General features: G+C 35.6%; 2 protein-coding genes across 4 annotated transcripts; one reads left to right on the top strand and one right to left on the bottom strand.

Annotated features, from left to right (window-relative positions):
* Positions 1-114: 114 nt before the first annotated feature.
* Positions 115-7,825, top strand: LOC140777582 (phosphopantothenate--cysteine ligase 2-like). Of its 2 annotated transcripts, none has more exons than XM_073121792.1 (10): positions 115-364; positions 2,845-2,988; positions 3,105-3,228; positions 3,314-3,358; positions 3,557-3,642; positions 4,827-4,879; positions 5,016-5,075; positions 5,916-6,017; positions 6,751-6,870; positions 7,488-7,825. In XM_073121792.1, exons 2-10 carry the CDS (start codon positions 2,850-2,852, stop codon positions 7,716-7,718), a joined length of 960 nt encoding a protein of 319 aa, XP_072977893.1. In that variant the 5' UTR covers positions 115-364; positions 2,845-2,849; the 3' UTR covers positions 7,719-7,825. The 2 variants fall into 2 exon arrangements, with proteins under 2 accessions (XP_072977893.1, XP_072977894.1); XM_073121793.1 differs by lacking the exon at positions 115-364 and adding an exon at positions 422-616.
* A 239-nt stretch (positions 7,826-8,064) lies between these two features.
* LOC140777580 (protein RAE1-like) lies at positions 8,065-20,162 on the bottom strand. 2 transcript variants are annotated; one of them, XM_073121791.1, is made up of 12 exons: positions 20,013-20,162; positions 19,569-19,640; positions 19,378-19,464; positions 19,219-19,284; positions 18,945-19,138; positions 16,591-16,732; positions 15,333-15,413; positions 14,187-14,315; positions 13,858-13,935; positions 10,694-10,765; positions 9,354-9,434; positions 8,065-8,296 (listed from the first exon to the last, which is right to left on the bottom strand). In XM_073121791.1, exons 2-12 carry the CDS (start codon positions 19,629-19,631, stop codon positions 8,246-8,248), a joined length of 1,044 nt encoding a protein of 347 aa, XP_072977892.1. In that variant the 5' UTR covers positions 19,632-19,640; positions 20,013-20,162; the 3' UTR covers positions 8,065-8,245. The 2 variants fall into 2 exon arrangements, 1 of the variants encoding a protein (XP_072977892.1); XR_012107040.1 differs by lacking the exon at positions 8,065-8,296 and having other exon boundaries at positions 9,373-9,434; positions 13,829-13,935.
* Between the last annotated feature and the right edge of the window lie 207 nt (positions 20,163-20,369).

The raw sequence follows: 20,369 nt of genomic DNA, 5'->3' as shown, positions 1-20,369 counted from the left end.
GACAGATGTAATCCATTTGTTGGACCTGCGTCCGTATTTATATCCATATCCGTATCGGATCAGATGCGATGCAAAATTGCTTTTCGTGCCGAATACAGATAGTGGTGTAAGAAAAAGTCTGAACTCAGATACGGATATAGTTATGGATAGCGAATATCCGTTTACTTGCATACTGCAAATGACTAGTTCGTAAGTATCAAGTAGTAATCCCAACCCGTGTACCCGAACCCGTTAGCAACTAACCCGACCAATCTCCCGCCGCCGCCGCCTGCCGCCATCGCGAAGCCCTTTACCTACCCTTCTCTCTCGCGCTCTCTCCCACCGCCTCCATCGCTCTCGTACGTGTCTTGCTTCGTTCTAAAAGGTGTTCTTCTTCTCCCCAATAACATTTCTTATTTTCCATTTTACGATCCTCTCTAAGCTCTATGCTCTGTGTTCTGTGCGCTGGCTTCGGGAACATTTGATCTTCTTGTTTCTGTCCTTGATTGTTTTGTTCTTATGTTTTAAAACCTTTCTTGGTCGAATTTTCTTTGATATTTGATGATCTCTGAAGTGGGTTTTGTTCGTTTGGGTGGGGAAAAGAGGAGGATTTAATTATTTCCTTGTTTACGAGTAGGTGAGTAATAGCGAACCTTTCCTTTACCTTGCCCGTCTTTTGCTTTTCCTCAGGTTTATGTGTTCATCTTTTGCGAAGAACTCTAGATGGGGAAACCTCTGGATCTGTAGAAAAATGAATGTCATCGTTGTATGAGACATAACAGAACACTAAATTCACCGGTATCATTGTCCTGTTTGGGCACATGAGTTTCCAATTGGAAGCTGTAGAATGAAAAATTCATGTTGAACATCTCGGCATAGGGTGATGATTATTCCTATTTGCACGATGAAGAATCTTCTCTATCTGAGCTGTAGATGAATTACAAAAACTCTATGTTGGTTCTCTTGTGAAAGTATTCTTTTATCTTTTTTAGTATGAATGGATAACCATTTTACAACCAAAACAATGCGATTATCAAGGGAAATTTCTCTAGTTCGTGCCTTATATCTTACTTTTTAAGGATATTCTTGGAATCTGGATTGCTTAGCGATATGCTATGTTAGGTAGATTGCAGATATGGATCTGATATTAGCATTATTATTAAATCTAAATTTTAATGGGATATTCATAAATCCATAGATCATAGTAGCAGAGTATGATCTGATTACTGCTTAAGGGAGTGTAAAAGATGAGGTTGGGCAACATAACAAGATTGGCAAATAAGATTTAGGGATTATGGGTAACCAGTATTATGCTAAAATAATTCTGGATATATATAGTTGCTCATCTATTGAGGATTGCATGCTTGGAAATAGGAGGTCAACAAAGTAAGTATATTACTGCATGGCATTGCTTATCTTCTTGAGATTCTCAGATTGACTAAAGTTAAGAGCTCAATGAATTACTCTCATATTGACTGAAGTGAACAGCTCAAAGAATTTCATTTGTTGTCCTTTTGGTTAGGTCACCAGTTTCCATAATCAAGTTCTAAAACTTGATTAGAATTTAACCTCTAGAAGCAATGTCTGGACTTGTCTCAACATCCTATAGGAGGAGGAATTTTTGTACAAGAATACCAAAGAGGACAATTATGTAAATACATGTTTCTGGAAAAGAGTGAGAAGTTTTATTTTATACAACAAGATCTGACTATTCTTGAGCCCACCAGTAGTCAATAATGAATTGTAAAATGGTACATAAGATCTGACTCATTCCAAATTTTGCGAGCTGAAGAGCTTCTACTCCCTCTCTGATATCTGTCAGTGATTGCTCCATGAAAAGTCCAATGGAGGAAGTCGGTAGTCATCAAGTTTTAGAGCCAAAGCAGAATCTTGCAATGCACCCGTCTCTAAGTAGCGTTTTCTTGTTTTTGTTCACTATTTGATAGTGGTTTCTTGTTCTTGTTCACCATTTACTTGTTTTGGTAAATACTATTGTTTTGTTCCTGCACTCTTTTATGCTATAGATGTTATTAAAAGATCCAGTTTGTATTCAAGATAAGATCTGATCTGTATCCATATTCAGTTTAATTAGGATATGGTTTAAAATTTGCTAACCGCTTAATATTCATATCCGAATCTGTATCCGGAGCAAAAATATGAATTAGATGTGTGTTGAGTACTACCTGATCCGTATCTAACATGTTTTCACCCCTAGTACCTACTCATCTCATCCCTCATGGTTCATGACCCAAATCCTCTTATTTCTCCTGCTCTACTCCTGCCCCAAAAATCTCCACCGCCATATCCCACTCTAAAGACTCCATAAGCAAGAAGCCTTTGCTTGCATTGCTCGAGAATGTGAGAGTTGTGTGCACCGACCATTTCATCGCGAGATTCAATTCTCTCTTTCTGTGGAGTGTGTTCTGTTATTGGATTTTTTATGTTGAGGGTTGAGAAAAGGAATGTAGTGATAGGTTGTGATCAGTTAATTGGGAGGTAGCATTTTATTCTTTCATTATTATTTCTTATATTTTAAGATAGGAATTTTGTGCTGTTTTTAATGGCTATCTTCTAGTGAAATGATTGAAAGTTTAACTGGGAATGGAATTACACCTGAGGTTTATAAAAATACGTAGATTCTTGAGTCTTGGTCTGGAGAAAGAACTGGTTTTAAGGAAATTCTTGATGGTTTCTTTCCTTTGGGATTTTCTTGATCTTTGTCTTGTGCAGCATGGCTTGTGATGGCCTCTTTGCTTCTAGTTTAATCTGTTAATGTAGGAAAAGGGTTCTTTTTTTATTGAAAATCTGTCAAATCTATGCCATGTCATTCTCACTCTAATACAACTATTTGATTTCTTTGGATAGGGCTCATGGATTCAAGCAATGAGTCAGCAGCTCTGCAAAGATCAGACGTGAAGTCCTTCTTTGACTCTGCCCCGCCTCTTCGAAATGGCGATCTCATCTCAGAGAGGTTGAAAGAATTCATTGAGCGAAACTCTCGATCCTCAGGCAATTGGGTGTCCATTTAGTTTGTTATCAACAACTTGATATTGTCGTTATTCAGTTATTGATTCTTAAATTTATTTAATTCACATATGTAGTTTATTAACTGTGATATTACCCAGAGAGTGGGAGACCTGTCGGGGTTGTCTGTGTGACTTCTGGAGGAACAACTGTCCCCTTGGAGCAACGATGTGTGCGATATATTGATAATTTCAGCTCAGGTCACAGGGGAGCTGCATCTACGGAGTATATTTACTTTTAGTATCCTTAGTTTTGATATATCTCCATGCGATTGCAACCTCTTACACAACCAATTGATGTGGTTTTATAGGTACTTCATAAAGGCTGGATACACTGTTATCTTTGTTTATCGACGGTTAGGTTTTGTTCACATTGTGTTCTTGTTCATCACCTAGAAAATTACTTTCTTTTAAGTTTGTGCTTTGTTCACATTGTCTTCATCTCTCCTCAAGTTGGTTCATTGGATTGCTGTCTTTAGAGTTCATTGTCGTCTTGTTTTGATTTGACACTGATAGTGATGGAGTTAAAAGATATTATCTTTTCTGTTTTTCAGTGGAAGTTGTCAACCTTATTGTCGATATCTTCCAGAAGATTCATTTCTTGAGTTTTTCAAGCTCGATGAGGAATCAACAATTCAAGGTCTGTCAAATAATTGACTATTCATATGCATCTGTACAATAGTTACGTTGGAGAAGTGGAAATTTTTTGCTACTGCTCTTACCTCATATTGCACATAATAATTTGTAAGTTAGGAATCATATTTTCATTGCTAATTAAGCTGAATTTGGATGTCATATGAGATGTTGTCTATTTCTATCTTTTCATTTATCATGTTGCCACCATGATGTAAGCTGCAAGAGTATAACAGTGCAGAGCAAGAATGGGTGTGTTGGCACAGTATTAGCATGTGGCACGAGAAGGGCCGCACAACACCCCTCCTCTCACCGCTTAACATCAAGCGGAGTGATCAGAGGATGCGAGTGGCGATGGAGAGAGTCACTGCTAAACCATTGCCCTCCTCTCACGTTGTCGTCGCCACCCTCCTCTCTCCTTGTCACCGTTGCCACCCTCCTGTCTCTCTCTTGCATGCCCTAACGGAGGTTGAAGATGTGAGCTTTTAAAAGCTCTTAACTGGTCGAGATAAAATGATCTGCATTGCATATCCTTTTAATTAGTTGACCCTTTACCATTTCCCATCGTTTTCTTTGGTCTCTACCTCCACCTATGGCACCGATGAGGAGAGAAAGGAGGGCAATGATGATACTTGGAGGAGGCGGCATGGTAGTTTTCCTCTCCCTTTCTCTTTCACTTTTTTCTCTCCCTCTCTTGTATGGGACAGGGTGGAGCCTCTCTACTCTTGCAGCAGAACAGCAAGTGCCACGCATGGTACGGGACATGCTGTGTTATACCATAGTCACAACCATCCTTGGTGCAGAGTGCTAGAAAGACACATTAGATTTTGAGAATAAATGTACAAACATTAGCCAGGAAATAGAAAAGGAGGTTTTTATGAGTAATTCTTTAGGAAAACATTGAGCACAAAAATATTATAAGAGTTTCGACTAACAAAATTCCGTTACCAGGGCTCTATTTAGGTAGCACGGCGAAACTATTGTAAGGTCTTGCTTCCCTCTTCATTGTTCAATTCTAAGATTATGATAAAATGCAGTAGCCTAATCATGAAAAATATGAAATCTAGAATTATATGTACTACATATACATGCTAAGTATACATCTGTATTCTAGGCTGTTTAGTCTCTCTAAGCTCTATTTTATTGTTTGTAGAAGATCTTTTCTCACTGGATTACCTTGTATAACACCAGTGTCGGAGTCGCATGCTACAGTGGTCAAGAAGGCAATCAGGGATTACCGTAAGGTATAGGCTATATTACAATACACTATGTAGTTCACTCTCAGAGTTTGATTTCGTTAATGTACTTTGGTCCTTTATAGATAGGTAGGAATTCAATTAAGAAAAAGATCAGTTGATGTAGACTAATCATTTATTGCAGGCAGTTGAAGAAGGCCTTTTGCTAAAACTCCCATTTACGACTATTTTTGAATATCTTCAGGTATTGCATATTATACCTCCTAGGAATAAACTTCTATGGCGATATTACTAGGAGTAATTTTTTGATTATTTACAATGGTTGATTGCAGTAGGAAGGAAAATAAACTCTAGTAGTTTCTTTTAGGAGCTACTCAAATATTTTTCTTATTATATGTTCTAGATATTTGTACTTTACTGCAAAGTGACAAATGTTAGAATATTGTTGAGAAAACATACTGTTAGTTGAATCTCAAGACTCAAGAGCTTCCTTGCAACGAGAATATAAGTAAAAATATTATTGATTGGATAAAGATGCAAAACTTGATCGAGAATTGATAAGAACATATAGTTTCACACTCATGCACACATAATCACAAATGCCAAGTCTAGTTGGGCTAGAGATTACAATGAGAACAACTGTGGGCATGTCCAATTTGAAATTACGGTTCACGATTATCAATTTACATATGTGTGGTTCATTAGATAACAGGAGTGAATAGGTCATGTTAACACATTTTTCATACTGCGCTAGGGATACCTCCATTAAGCTACTTGCATTCAAACAACCCAAACAGGGGTCGACCTCTCTTCCTTCCTGCTGTTGAACTTCATGAAAAAGAAAATCAGTAGTTAGAACCTCTCAAATGCAGTCTAGGATCATTTACCAGAGCTTAATTGGAAAACCTCTCATAGATGCTTTGTCTTCATCCATGTAAGATAGACCATATTTGTTTTGACATCTAATATTGGACCCATTGCAATTTACAACAAGAAATCTGTATTTATTTTATATTTAATAAACTTATTGCTACCTTTGTGTAAGCACTTAAATTTATCTCTGGTCATTAATTTTTGTCAACAGATATTACAAATGGTGGCTACATCCATGAGTTCTTTTGGGCAACATGGGATGTTTTATCTTGCTGCTGCAGTTTCAGATTTCTATGTTCCATGGGAGAGCATGGTATGTTTGAGGAAGTATCTTATGCATTCATCATTTTTCAGATGAACTCAAATGTTCTCTTTAGTCTTTTATCACCCATTTTCTTGTAGTGAGTTCTATATTGTAGAAGATATTTAGCGGGTATGAAACTATTAGACCAGACCATACAAAACATTGTGACACTGATGATTTAGTGAGAATATAGATAACAGTAAGTTCGAAGGATTTGAAGCTTCATGTTTTAGCTTTCCAATCTGAGAGATGAAAATTTAAGATCAGTATGAGGCCTAAGTGACATTTGGAGTAAATTATGTTAGCCTTGAGTTTTCATTTAGTGAAGACACATAAACATCTTTCTGAAAAGATGACTGCACGAGCTCTTATAAGTAACATGTAAATTTGCTTTGAGCAACAAAATTGACAGGATGGTTGATGTAGGCCACTATAACAGAGTCAAATATTTTTATGAAGGAGGCCATCTTCTTTTACGTCAGAGTTCAGACTCTTAGTTTCTTACATAGTGAAGTGGTAGAAATGTGCTAAAGTTCTTCGAAGTGCAACTTCCAAACTTTAGCTTGTTTCCAGACTTCATGTTTTATCATGTTTCTGGAGTTTGGACATGCTCAGAAGTTGAGCATATTAATGAGGAAACTTAATCTCTCTTCCCTCTTCCCTATCAAATCCATACCGTAAGTATAGACTGCATGAATTCTAGTTGTAGCTTGCTTATATGCATTTGTATATTATTGGACAGGCAAAACATAAGATCGAGTCCGCAGGTGGCCCTCTGGACATGAGACTCAATCAAGTTCCTAAAATGCTCTCAGTGCTGAGGAAAGAATGGGCTCCCTCGGCATTCTGCATATCGTTCAAGGTTAGTCTTCTTTGTATTAGACAAAAACTGAAGATAGATGGTGGTCCCCACCACATAATTCTGTAGTTTAGAATTAGTTAACACGGTCAGGATGTCAATCTAGAAAATGAAAATGAGAAGAAAGAAATAATGTGTAGCATGGATACCATACGATGAACAGATCATATTTTGAACTTCGTATGAAGAACAGCTGGCAAGAAAAGCCTTCCTTTGTGAGCTTTGGCTCCATCCTCTAGTGGTATGTCGGGGGAAGCTTGTAACCTAGTTTCTGTGCAAAATAGCTTTGGTTCTTGTGAATCTAAGAGCTGACGTGTTAGATTAGTGAAAAAAGACAGTAAGCTTTGGTATGGTAAAAGTGAACTCTTATGCTTTCGGTTGTAACAAAGAACCACTTGAATTGATTATAATAGTAACGACGAATTACTTCTTGCAAGCTTTGGTATGGTAAAAATGAATTCTATATCGGTTTGTGTTTACACTGTCATCTCAGTTAAGCCTGTACTTTCTGCGAATGGTCATGTTAATTGTTAAATAATATTGGCGTATTTTGATGTAATAGAATCTGTTCTAATGCAAATGTTTTCTTTCCTTGTGAACTCATTGTTGCTGGATATCAGTTGGAGACGGATCCAAATATTCTTCTTCAGAAGGCGGACATGGCTTTGAAGAAGTACCGGATGCATGTCGTCGTAGCCAATGCGTTGGCAACCTACAAAAAAGAAGTCATCGTTGTCACGAACAGTGGGAAGACGACTATTTGCAAGCACAACGAGGATGAAGACATCGAGGAACAACTCATCAACCTTCTTGTGGTGATGCACTCGAAGTACATCGGGCAGGTTGGATGATAAAAGGCCAACTTCTAATGTCACGTACACTGCAATTTGTGAAGAATAAGGATTTTGAATTAATATGTTTCTGAGTTGACGATTGAGTTATGAATTGTTTTGTTGTACACTGGAATATGAGCAGGATGCTATCCGATGACAGCTCAACATTCTACTGTGAAGATACTCCATCATACATGTAACAAAATCAAGAGCAAAAGTTTCTTAATAAATATTTATGATATTCCTGCTAGGGGAGAAACAAATGCTGACTCTGGTTACGAGTACTTTATCGACAATGGGACGTTATAACTAGAAAAGTCCGTAGAATTTGGGATATTCCTAAAGTCGTCGAGTCTTCCCCAAACCATTTAATTAAAGGTCTATAAAAAATGAAACACTAGTCATTTACATCTGCAATATACAAAACAGCCATGTTTTCTGTGCAAAGATTCAAATTGCAGTGATACAAGAGTGGTAAAAACAAGGCTTGCCCTGTAAAAGGTGATGCTTCATCGTCCTCTCATCTTTCACCGCTTCAATATTTTTCACTTTCTTCCACCAGTTCCAACACGCGGTTTTCCTTTAACCTCAGATTCCTGTTCAGGGTATTAGCAATCATATAATCATAACAAAATCATAAGCACCGTAACAATTGAAGGCACTTCACTCCGAAAATATAATGTTAGACAACATTAAGTAGAAAATACTAAAAGCAGGAACTAAGAAGAGCAGATACACACATATTTTAAATTTAAAACACCATTGACAAGAACTGTAATACCTGTCTTATTATACGGGTGCGAGTTTGGCATTTAGTTTCTGGGAACATGGCTAGCATGTGCAAACACAAAAGCTTTTAAAAAGATGCGGATATTTATATAATAATTTGATGATAATATAAGTATGTACTTTAGGCAAGATCTTGATGGGCCACTCACGCTTTGCTTGTAATGCATGAAAGAGGCTTGAGAAAGAGAAAGAGAATAAAAAATAGACAAATTTACATTAACACCATGACAGCCTCCATCTTTATCATATGGAGATAGAGCCTATATTTTATCAAATATGTGCCGAAATTTAAATTTATTCTAACGCCATTTGGACACATGGCATAAAAAGAGATTATTTCACAATGAGATTGTTAAGCCCCATCAAAGCAACTTCATTAAAAAAAGTTTCTAATAAGATTCCTCTCATTTGCGCCATGCCGCCATCATCAAATTTTTAGTATAATAGGTTAGGTAAGTATAATTTAACGGAGAAAAATTTCATAATATTTTAGTACATTTAGCTTAATATAAGAGTTTGTTAAAGATAATAAATTTTATGCACATATTTGATAAAATATACGATTCAATACGTAAATAGTGAAAATAGAGGGTGTATCACAAATGTGTTAAAAAGGCAAGGTATTAAAATACAAATTTCCCTAAAAGATATAATACATACGCATCTAAAGATACCAGCAAAGAACAGTATATATTTGCTAAACCAGTGAAACAAAGCAGTAGATGATGATGATCGACGATCCTAACCATATAATCCAGAAGTTAAAAGTCGGCATCGTATGAAAAGAGAATACGAAATGAGAATGAGAGCAAAGAAAATATGGACTATGAAGTCACAACAATTAATATTACACCTAAAACTGACCTGTGGACTATGAAGATATATATATGACCTTGCGTTAGCAGGATTATGATTTTCAGCACCTTTACTCCAATCATAGCACACCTGCACGATTCATAGTAAATATTCATCAGAGAAAAGGTAAAAACAGTAGAGGTGCATTTCAATTAAGAAATGTGATCCTAGAAGAACAATACCATGTTGTAATACAGAATTTTCTGGGCAAGCAGTAGAATATCACATCATTCAAATAGTCAGAAAACTTAAATTACTGTATTCAGCCTCATAGGATCATACCATATCGTAACTTAACTAAAAAGCTCTTCACGTCAGGAGCTGCTCATATCCACAGCAATAAAAAAGAAGTTTTGCCAACTATTTTTGTCCCCAAAACTTGCAGAGCATAAACGCTTATGCATATAAATTTCTTCTCCAACCATAAAACTCTTCAATCTGCTATAGTTGAACACGCCATGATATTCAATCCTCATGGGCATGAGGAAGTGGAACACGCCATGAAATTACTCATATAAAGATTGTAGAACATAAATAAATACTCAGAGAAGAGTTCTACTTAATGCCCCATTTTAACATTTATTATTAATTATTATTCACTCTGCTTCTGGAATTTACTCAGTCCAACCAGTATTTTGCTTTTAGTACCCACAAAACACCCTCTCATCATTCGTACATGCACAGTATAATCAATCAACCTTGATGAATCTAACTATAGTTGTAAAATGACCTAACTAACCATCATTTGTCAATTCCATATTTAACTTTTTAAAAGAGCGAAAATTCCCTTGTTTTGCTGTTATGCTAGTGGCTCTTAGGTTAGATTAAACTCATGATGATGTTTAGCCATCAGAATAAAAATACAATAATCAAACTAAGAAAGTCCAAAGTCAAGGTGTGAACAAACAATAACAAAGCAAAGCAAGTATCCCTAAATCTTAAGGACCGAGTCCATTACAGAGGCATCAGCAATTTCATCTCATGAACAGCTACAGAGACTCACAAGCATGTGGAGGCATAACATAGTGTTCAGTTAAAAACATCAAAGTCTCGTCCTAAATTATCATGGAATGAAAAACCTATATACTACAATCATCTCATTCAGAAATTGAAGCATTGATTACCAATTAGGAACAAACAGCATAGCATCAATAGCCATCACATCAAAGTAGCACTATTACAAAACAATGTCCGACGCAATGGAAAGATATGACTAGTTGTACATAACGAGCAAAACATATGACATGGTATAGGTATCACATACGAAAGTAGCAAGATGTGAAACATTGAACTTTTTGTGAGATATTCTAGATGTGAAACCAGTGCAAATGACAGGAAATATGACTTACGGCATATGCAAAAATTGAACCATCCTGGTTAAATGTACTGCAGGGGATAGGATAGGGGCACCTTGCCATAGCCTAAAACATGAAGACAGGTTAGTTGCGACAATAACACCAAAAGGAGAGGGAAAGCATATTGTGAACAAAGAGTTGAAAGAAGGTAATACAATTTCAGTTTAAATTGCATTCAGATAAACCTCCGTCATAGTCTTGACAGTATAAAAAGAGAGAATATGCTTTACCTCTCAGAACTCAGAAGTCGGAACAAAAGACTTCAATCAAAAGCACATGTCCAAACCACCATACAACTCCATCCACAATTAAAAAGCACCATTTAATATGATAACCCAGAATTTCAAAAATAAATAAATTAATAAGAAATTAGAGATAATCATTTAGATAATGACGGATTTAGTTTTATTCTTTATATTTTAGGATTTGGATTAAATCGAATTAATTTCTTTAGGTATATCTTTAACTAGGAAAAGATATTAGAATCGTTATCCTAATATGACTCTTATTATATTTCTTTTTAGCTATAAACAGAGGAGGCTTAGGAGAAAACCCTAGAGAGAGAAGTTAAGAGATTGAGAGTTGGGATGGAACTGTAGCATTGCTACAGTACTGAAAGAAAAAATATTGTACGAGAGATTAGAGAGGAAAGAAAAAAAAAGATAGAAGGGTCAACTCCTACTTACTCTCTTAATCTTTCATTTTTACATCCTCACCTCATTGGAGACACCATCATCAAATTTGCACATTGAGGAATCACTAAAGTGAAAACCACACCAAAAGCATCGCAAGTGGTGATTTTATCTTTCTTAGCACATGGTGTAGAGATTTCAATCATTTGATTTAGACTCAGATGAGTGAGTTCATTTACTTATTTATTCGATTTATTTATCTTATATTTTGTGCTTTTTATTAGATACATATAATTAGGTATACAAATACATTATTATATTTCTGCGTGCAAAATGTTTGACTCAGTGCATTGCTATAATTTCTACAACTAACAAACTTTAATGATTGTGAATATCAGTGGAAAAAATATAACTGATATTTGTCATAACTTTGAAAACAGACACAGACTAGATATTCTTCGTGTATCTCTCTGTGGTGACTCAAATCTATCTTAAAGTCTAGAAAATACGCCAATATTTAATTAGCATATGATTCATTTAGATGACCCTTGCTTGATTAAGGAACCCTGAAGTCCAGGGAACAAACTTATACATGATCAGCACATAATTCGTTTAGGTGACTTTGACACGATTAGAAAATAGTCCAGGGTACAGACTTATACCTGATCAGCTGATAATCCATTTAGATGACTCTAACGCGATCAGAGAACAGTCTAAGGGACAGACCTATTCTCAATTAGTATATGATCTATTTAATCACCTTTGGTTCAATTAGAGAATAATCTCATGCTAGATCAGAAAATCTCTATGAGGTGACTCTAATATTTCTCTATAGTTAGTAGAAGAGAAATGTTGCGCTATCACATAGTGACACCTCTTGGTGATCTTTAGGGGAAGAGACATAGTGCATTTATCACATAGTGATACCTCCTAGTGACCTTAATTAGATTAATTATAAGAAAATAACTAAAGCATATCTTGCGGTTTGATACAGATTATCGGGCACAATCCCAATTGAGATATATTGTATTAATATTAATATTGAGATAAATTCAGCATATTGACATGATATGAGTTATAATATACGTTATTATTACCTATACTATTATTATTGTTGTTAAAAACATGCTTAGTAAAATTGTCATTTTATATCGCTGGATTTAGATTTTATTTAAAGTTATAAATTTCGAATTTATTGACTTATGAGTGGATTCTACTCACTGAGGTATAATTGTTAGCTCATAAAATTCATCTTCTAATATTTTAAGTTATAGTCAACATGGCAACTAAGTGAGATGCACTAGGACCACACCTCCACTTAAGATTTTATTATTTTATTCATCGATTGTATTAGACATTTTATTATAAACCATCTTTTATTTTAATTTGATTGGAGACACATTAGTGATGACATTAGCATTTTCTTTATTGTTGGATTATATTTATTTGAGTTAATTGTTCATATTTAAATTCGTGTTATTTTGGGACTTAGAAAAGTATTACTTAAGACTTCTTGTATCTCGTGTATTGAGGTACATGATTGCTCATGATTTTAATTTTAGGTTGTGGCATTACTGATGCAATGCACCTATTAATATGCACCTAGCGACCCAAATATAAGAGTTACAACTTACAATTTTCTAACTAAAATGACATGGTTGATATACTGTATTTCACAACTACCTATTAAGAGACAACTAATCTGGTGGGAACAAGACTTATTACCAAAAATCAATCAGCAGATTTTTCCTTTTTTTCTCAAATAACAAAACCGAGTTCATTCTTCCTTTGCTCGATTTGACATATCACACAAGTACTTTTGACTTCCTTCATTCCCCTTTCATTTGATAATCAAAGTTAGATAAACATAGTTTTCAGATCCTAGTCTATTGACCAAACATCACTTTTGAGTCATTTCCTGTATAAGAATTCAGAAACTAAAAGAGTAGCTCGTTTATTTCATTTATTACTTAACCACATAAACATATAAATTGATATATGATAGGTTGACTTGTAGCCAGTGCTAATTGCAAGAGTTAAAAGGGGGAGGAGGAGCCTAAATGCACTTCAGAAGCATAGGCACTAGGGAAGTATAACTAGATAGCATTCAAAGGTTATGGATGGTCAAGAGAAAAAAAAAATGCCAAAAGATGTTGAACGGTCAAAATGTTCTGCAAATAGCATTCAAAGATTATGGACAATCAAGAAAAACACTTGCCAAAAGATGTTGAACTGAAGACGGTCCAAATGTTCTCCAGATCAGTCCATCAATGGTAAGCATGTCACTGCAATATCGAGGCATACATTTCTTTCACAGTCACCATCATCTTCATCTGACACTAACTATTATAAAAATCTATGTGGGTCATCCTAGAAAGAGAAGACACATACTGAAGTAGAAAAGCGAAAAGGAACTCTCAAAAGTCAAAACATATGATCATCAAACTTTGTGTGATAGATGGATGCATTATGTAGAGAAATACCAAAGATATAGTACCAATATAACTTTTATTGTCCTTAGCAGACCTTTAGTCTTTGTTTACTATCTTTATCCCAAAAGTTGAAAGCTCCATCAGATCCTGCAGTGGCAAAAGTATGATGAACCTGTGACAAATTGTATATATTAGAAACTGACAACAACAACAACAACAACAACAACAGAATATCCTCGTGTAGAAATGTGAGTTCACCAGGCAGAACCTTAGATGAGCATGAAATAGGTCAGAGTACTACCAAGTAGATGAATCTCATGCCACTTGATATTGATTTTCTTCCAGTTAACCAATAAATATATGAACTAGAAATAGAACAGAAAAGGCATACTTCATATTTGAAAAGCAAGAACAGAATCTTACTGGATGAAAGTTCAATGAGTTGACGGCATAAATTTCAGTTCCTTCTCTGTGACATTTGAATGTAAAGTTCTTACTTTGCTGTGCATCGTCCAGATGGTGGACACCAACTCTTCCTTCTATGGAACCCACCTTGAAAATGGAAGAGAATGATACACTAAAATGTAGAAAGAACAGTACCCAAAAAGATATAATTTTAGTTTTTTCTGAACCGTGGAAAAATTATGAGTGGTGTTTGACAATCTTAACAGCAGGTTGCAGAAGATTGCTTGAACAGTCATAAGCAATGCAAAACCAAATGACAAGCACATGATAAAAGTATATAATAACATGAGCACCAACAGATTAAGGTCAACATTGTTTAACACATGCACGCCTCCTTTATAAGCTAAAAATTACAGTTAAAGTGCTAGTCAAGTACATGAAATCTAATACATGCAATACTCATAAGTCATAAGTGAAAGTTGTTACCTTAATGTGATTAAATGCCACTATTCTGGGAGCAAACAATAAAAGATCCATAGAAAAACTAAATCTTTAATTCTTCATATCAAACTACTTGATATCATTAATCAACAGTTGCTTATACCGAACGCATGATGCATCATTAGCACTAGCACTATGGAATATAGTAATTAATGACAGAACTGAAAAAAGCATTCAGAGTGACTCCTTGGAAGTGAACTTTACAAACAAAATTTTATGCTTTGTAGTACCATATGTATAACGTTATAAGCCTAAAAAAGACTGACCAAAAGTAGAATAGCATAATAACAAATAAAACTAAATAAGAATCTTGTTTCCTTCCATTATTAATTTCTGACTTCTGAGGGAACTTTAATATAAACAGTGCAGCTGATTCTGATGTAAAAGCGATAAAAACAGGATTAGATGACAGAAAGCATGACATCCATCCAAATCCCAGATGGCCAAGGAGCTAATTCGTTGACAAAGGATCCGCTCTATCTCCTAGTCTTACAAAAGGAGATTAACAAATAACTCTCCCTAATCTAGACAGCAAAGACAATGCGATGTATTTTCAAATCTAGAAGACAACTCTAAGGATATTAAAGATACTTGGAAATAGTCCATGCAAAACCATCAATCTCATGCACAATTGCATAGATAAATATAAATAAGTAGCATTACCAGAAACCCTTGTTGATCAGGAAATGCAGCAACGCATCTCGTCTGGTACTTTAAAGGTGATTGGATTCTCTTGAACTCTGCCTATTGATATAACAATGAATGTGTTAAATCCAGTGAATCTACATAAATAAACTTAAAAGCACGACAAGTGAATGAATGATTTTCTTAAAATTTGTCTTCAGGATAACATGCAAAGGATGATATACAAAGGTCATAGAAATTAAACACTGCAAATATTTTTACAAAAGATGCCATCTCAAACGAGGAGGGTAAGTGAAGGTGTTACAAGAAGAGCAACCCACCTGAAGTAATTCATTAGATAACAGATAAACTTGAACACAGTAACAAGTTGGATAATAAAATAGTAGTAGTAGTAGTAGTAGTAGTAGTAGTAAAAGAAGGGAGCTCCATTGAAATGGATAAAATAAATTGCCATAAGAAAAGGGTACTGCTAGATAACAGATAAACTGAAGTAGAAGTTTATAATTACCAAGCAACTTAGTTTCCCTAGGTTGTGTTAATTACTTGTACTATTTGTAAAGCATACATGTAATTTTATCCTTGTCTAGTAAACATGTACTACGTAATAATAAGAAGATGATGGCTATTATTAACTGAAGCAGTTTTTATTCATCATGAGAAGAGATCAACAATGTGACATTTATATTCCTTGAATAACTGAGAATTGATAATAACATCAACATTTAACTGAGAACAATGTTATTCTTTCCTTACAAAAGATCCAACAAATAAACTATAATTACCACAATAGAACAAGTGAGTGACCAAAGTGCTATAACTTCCCGTCTAGCCAACGCTAGCATCACCAGGTTGGGTACAGACACAGAATGGCAGAAAAATAAAAATTCTTCTCTTGAAAAATGATGAAGTACAGAACAGTTTAAGTGCGCAAGAAGAAAAGAGAAAAACATTAAAGAAGATACATGTCATAAAAACCAAATCCAAATAATAGTAAATTATAGATGTTCCTTTTCTTTGCACTAGATATGACAACCTATAATATTGACTATCCTAAAGGAAACTCATAATGTCAAATGCTTTCTTTTCTTGACATCGTACAGTTATTAACTGCTTCAGTTAGAATATGATAAAGAACAAAGTGACACCTGAAATGCAACTATTAATTGCAAAAAATGAAACTCAATCCATGGTATTGGTTCATACAGTCCCAATGTAAATAACAAAGTATAACATCAATCAACAAAGTAGCTTCCTCATCAAAGGTTACTCGAATCACCTGAGGATTTTGCAAGTTGTACACTATCAGTTGTCTATCTGCAGTGCCAACAACCATTAGAGGATACCTCACTGTTAGAGCATAGCAGCGCTCAGGAAGCTGCTGAGTATGAACAGGCTGTGCTTGTCTAGTATCCCAGTACCTGATAGAGTGCAGACCGATGAGAAAGATAGGTAATAAGTTCATAAAAACAAAACAAACAAACAACAAAAATTTAGCTTTCCAACTACCTGGGTATTAAAAAACAGACAAAACAAAATTCCAATTGTAAGAATAGATAAATAGTAGAAAGTAACTTAAGCACAATAGCATGAAGCAAGGCGTGAAGAGACATATCGACTATTATGTCAGTATCAGCAACTAAATTATGGCATGGAAGTTCTGTATTAACTGTGGTGCCATTGTTGTGAAAGAGCACAAACATAGAAAATGTAGTTATTTGTCTAATGGTATAAAATACAGAATCAACTCAGGAATTATGCCTGATAATACAGCATTTGTCAATAAGCAGGCCGAGTACCCACAGGTTCCTTTTTCATTAAATAGACATTTCTTCTACACGGTTCATCTTGTAATGAATTCTCTCAAATAGCTGCCTGTTGGCTAGTGCTATCAAAATAAATGAGCAGTTCGGGCTAGGCTCAGCTATGGCTTAGCTCAAGCTCGGCTTAGTTGCGGCTCGCTCAAATAGAACTACATGAAACCTAAGCCAAAGCCAGCTTGCTCATATTTAACTCAATTAGTTCAAAAATATTATTTATTAATAATATATTAATATATTAATATATATTACTTATATGTATATTTATAATAATTAGATATTTAATCCAATAGCTCATATCTTTCCCTAATAGCCTAATACTACCATATGAGAGACAACATCCTAAATACTTAAATCCCAGTCAAACCATAAATTCCACGCTCATCTCTCTTGCAATTGACCTCCACGCTCCACCACTATCAACACGAAGGAGCAAGATGAGGAGAGGAAAAGGAGGGGAAGGGCTTCTTTGCTTGCTAGCTTCTCAGCTCTGTGACCCCTCGTCACAAAGGTCGTACCTACGTCCAGTTACTCCTACATCCTTGCTTTGATTCACACAGTTTAGATTACATCAGTTTGGTCTTCTTTCAGGTTGTTCCCTAATTTGATTACCCAGATTTAGCTTCCATTAATTTCTTTCTTGGGTTCGCTCAAATATGTAGATTCCCATCTTTATTGAGTTCTTTTTTGCAGTACTAATGGTTTGAAGAGTAAAAGGGTAAGATTATTTGGTTAGAAAACATGATAAATTTCAAGATTTGAGGATTGATTACTTTCCAATAGTGTGCACCATCAAGATCCTAAATTGAGATTGTTGGGTTATCTTTGTTGTGTTGGGATCAGTCAAAGGAATAATATAATCAAGTATAGCTTAGAAAGTACTGTAGTTATTGAACTTGTCAATATTGGTTTTGTCATAGGTTTATGATCAACCCAAGTTGGATGATCAGACAACACAATGATGAGATGAGGTCTTGGTGCATGGAGGATGAAGCATGGACGTCATTCAGAGATGATGGCTTTCCTTCAAATATTTGTGTTCTTCTGGTTGTTAAATGTGATCTTTGATTTATCATCCCGCGGTCACCCTCCTCCAATGCTCATAATACCCACACCTAAGCTCTGGTAAGCACAGCATAAAATGTCCATAAACTAACTATTAAACTATGCGGTATGCATTTGGTGTAGGACTCCAAGAGTAGGGCAACTAGAAGAATTATGGTCTTAGGATTATGACTCTATCAGTCAGTTGATTTCAATTTTGTTGTATGTTGTCTTGAATGTTTATTATAATATTTGGCAAGTGACAAGTAACGTACAATTTGGATGTCAAAATTTGGAGTTGCTTTGAGCTAAATTATGATTAATTTGTTCTATCTAAAATTTGAAGTTGTTGTGATGTCTATTTTTATTTTGATATTTTGATGATTTCTTTTTTGTATTATAGTTGTATTGATTTTATAATCTACAAATTAGATCTTAATTTCAAGCTTTAACAAAGCTTTATTCAGCTTGGCTTGTTTAATGCTTGAAAATATGTTTGGCTCATTTAAGGCTTGATGAACTTGAATTAAGCTCGGTTCATTTAAAACTTGAAAACAGACTTGTTTACCGCTCATACTCAGCTTGAGCTCTGCTGCGAGTCAGCTCGAATTGAGCTAAGCCAAACCTAAGCATAAGCTAGCTCACTCAAACTCAACTCATTTACACCCCTACCTCTGGCTGATGATTCCTATCAAAGTGGTCGCTTGACTTCAACATTAAGAACGAGGCTACTATTTTCAAAAAGAGAAGAGGTCAAAGGTCTTCACACCTCAAAGTTTTGTCCCAGCTGCCTGTTACAAGAAGATTCATTTGTGGTATCCAAGCCACCTCCTTAACGGGAGCATCATGTGCAGCCACCGTAGTAGGCTGCCCACCAGACATTAAAGGCCACATCTTAACCAGCTTGTCACAGCCCCCAGAGAATACGGTCATGCCATCGTCCTTCCAAGTCGAGCACAAGACCTACAGAAGTAAATCAACCAATTAGTACACAAATATTAGTGGATATGTGAAGGAAACATAATTAGCACACTTCTGTATACCGGATGGTCATGTGATATCGATGCTTTTGGCTGGCAACTCCCAGCAAGAATCTCCCAACATCTAACCTGTATTTATCTCAATATGTTACTAGATAACAATACCATCTCAACCAAATCCTTTATTGTTACCACGATAATTAAATTTTTATAGGAACATACCTGATTATCCCAAGAAGTGGCCACCAGATAATTTCCCTTAGGGCTGAAACTGAGGCTAGAAACAGAATCACTGGGAGAGGGCAGCAACTGTTTTGAGTGAACAATTAGACAAATTATAAAAGGGTCATCAATAACGACAATGAAAACATTAACCCTGTGACAATGGTAAAAGCAAAGATGATTTCATATACCTCGAAAGATTTGTTAGGATTTGGGTTCGCCGCTGCAGGGTTTAGACTGGAAAGATTTGCCATCTCTCTTCCCTAATCGATCATACACACACACACACAAATCACTAATATTCACATGAAGCGGCAAAAGAAAAAAAGAAAAAAGAGAAAATAGACAAACAGAAGATGTCGAAAAATATATTGGACTCGCTCCAAAGTTTGTTACTTTCAGAAAGAACAGATAATTGCTCATACGAAGCACTCCGTTGACGCTACGTGTACTTCATTAAAACTCGGCAAGATTCAAGATTCAAGATTCTACCACAAATCGGTGACTCGATAATTTGCTGGTACGTCATGATCTAGAACAAAGATATCCAGAAACCCAAAAAAAAAAATCGCAACTCCAATCGATCTATCTGGAAGCACGCACGTTCCACACAAACCCTAGAGAGAGAAATTTACCGCTTTTTCTCGACGGGAGCTTCAGGCGAGGAGGAAAGTCTGACGATTCGAGTGTGAGAGGAAGCGAGGGAAACGTATATAAACGAGGCGCAGAACACAGTACGAGAGAGATGCGGTGGAATCGAATTATAAGAGTTACTCAACAGACGACTACGAGCGCAACAATCGTACAGTGTATTGAGGGATCACAGCTGGCGTAAGATCCACGCTCGTGGTCCACGTAAGCCTTTTATATATAAATTCCTCTCACAAAGTAATTTCTATAATAAGTGAGAATTAGGCTAACCCAGGAGCTTCCATAATAATATCGGTCGTTCGAGAGACTTCTTGTCAAATGCCCTTTTCGTATTTTACCCA

This window comes from Typha angustifolia, chromosome 15 (assembly GCF_048772165.1).
Source record: "Typha angustifolia cultivar Huaian chromosome 15, ASM4877216v1, whole genome shotgun sequence".
Classification (NCBI taxonomy): domain Eukaryota; kingdom Viridiplantae; phylum Streptophyta; class Magnoliopsida; order Poales; family Typhaceae; genus Typha; species Typha angustifolia.
This window is presented reverse-complemented; position numbering and strand designations above follow the sequence as displayed.

Excerpts from the sequence above, each read along its gene's own strand:
- LOC140777582 (XM_073121792.1), top strand. The coding sequence starts at position 2,850 with ATGGATTCAAGCAATGAGTCAGCAGCTCTGCAAAGATCAGACGTGAAG. Across the intron at positions 3,359-3,556 it reads GTTATCTTTGTTTATCGACG|TGGAAGTTGTCAACCTTATT; the intron begins GTTAGGTTTTGT and ends TCTGTTTTTCAG. Across the intron at positions 3,643-4,826 it reads TGAGGAATCAACAATTCAAG|TGTCGGAGTCGCATGCTACA; the intron begins GTCTGTCAAATA and ends GTATAACACCAG.
- LOC140777580 (XM_073121791.1), bottom strand. The coding sequence starts at position 19,631 with ATGGCAAATCTTTCCAGTCTAAACCCTGCAGCGGCGAACCCAAATCCT. Across the intron at positions 19,465-19,568 it reads ATCCTAACAAATCTTTCGAG|TTGCTGCCCTCTCCCAGTGA; the intron begins GTATATGAAATC and ends CACTCAAAACAG. Across the intron at positions 10,766-13,857 it reads ATAGTAAACAAAGACTAAAG|GCTATGGCAAGGTGCCCCTA; the intron begins GTCTGCTAAGGA and ends TTCATGTTTTAG.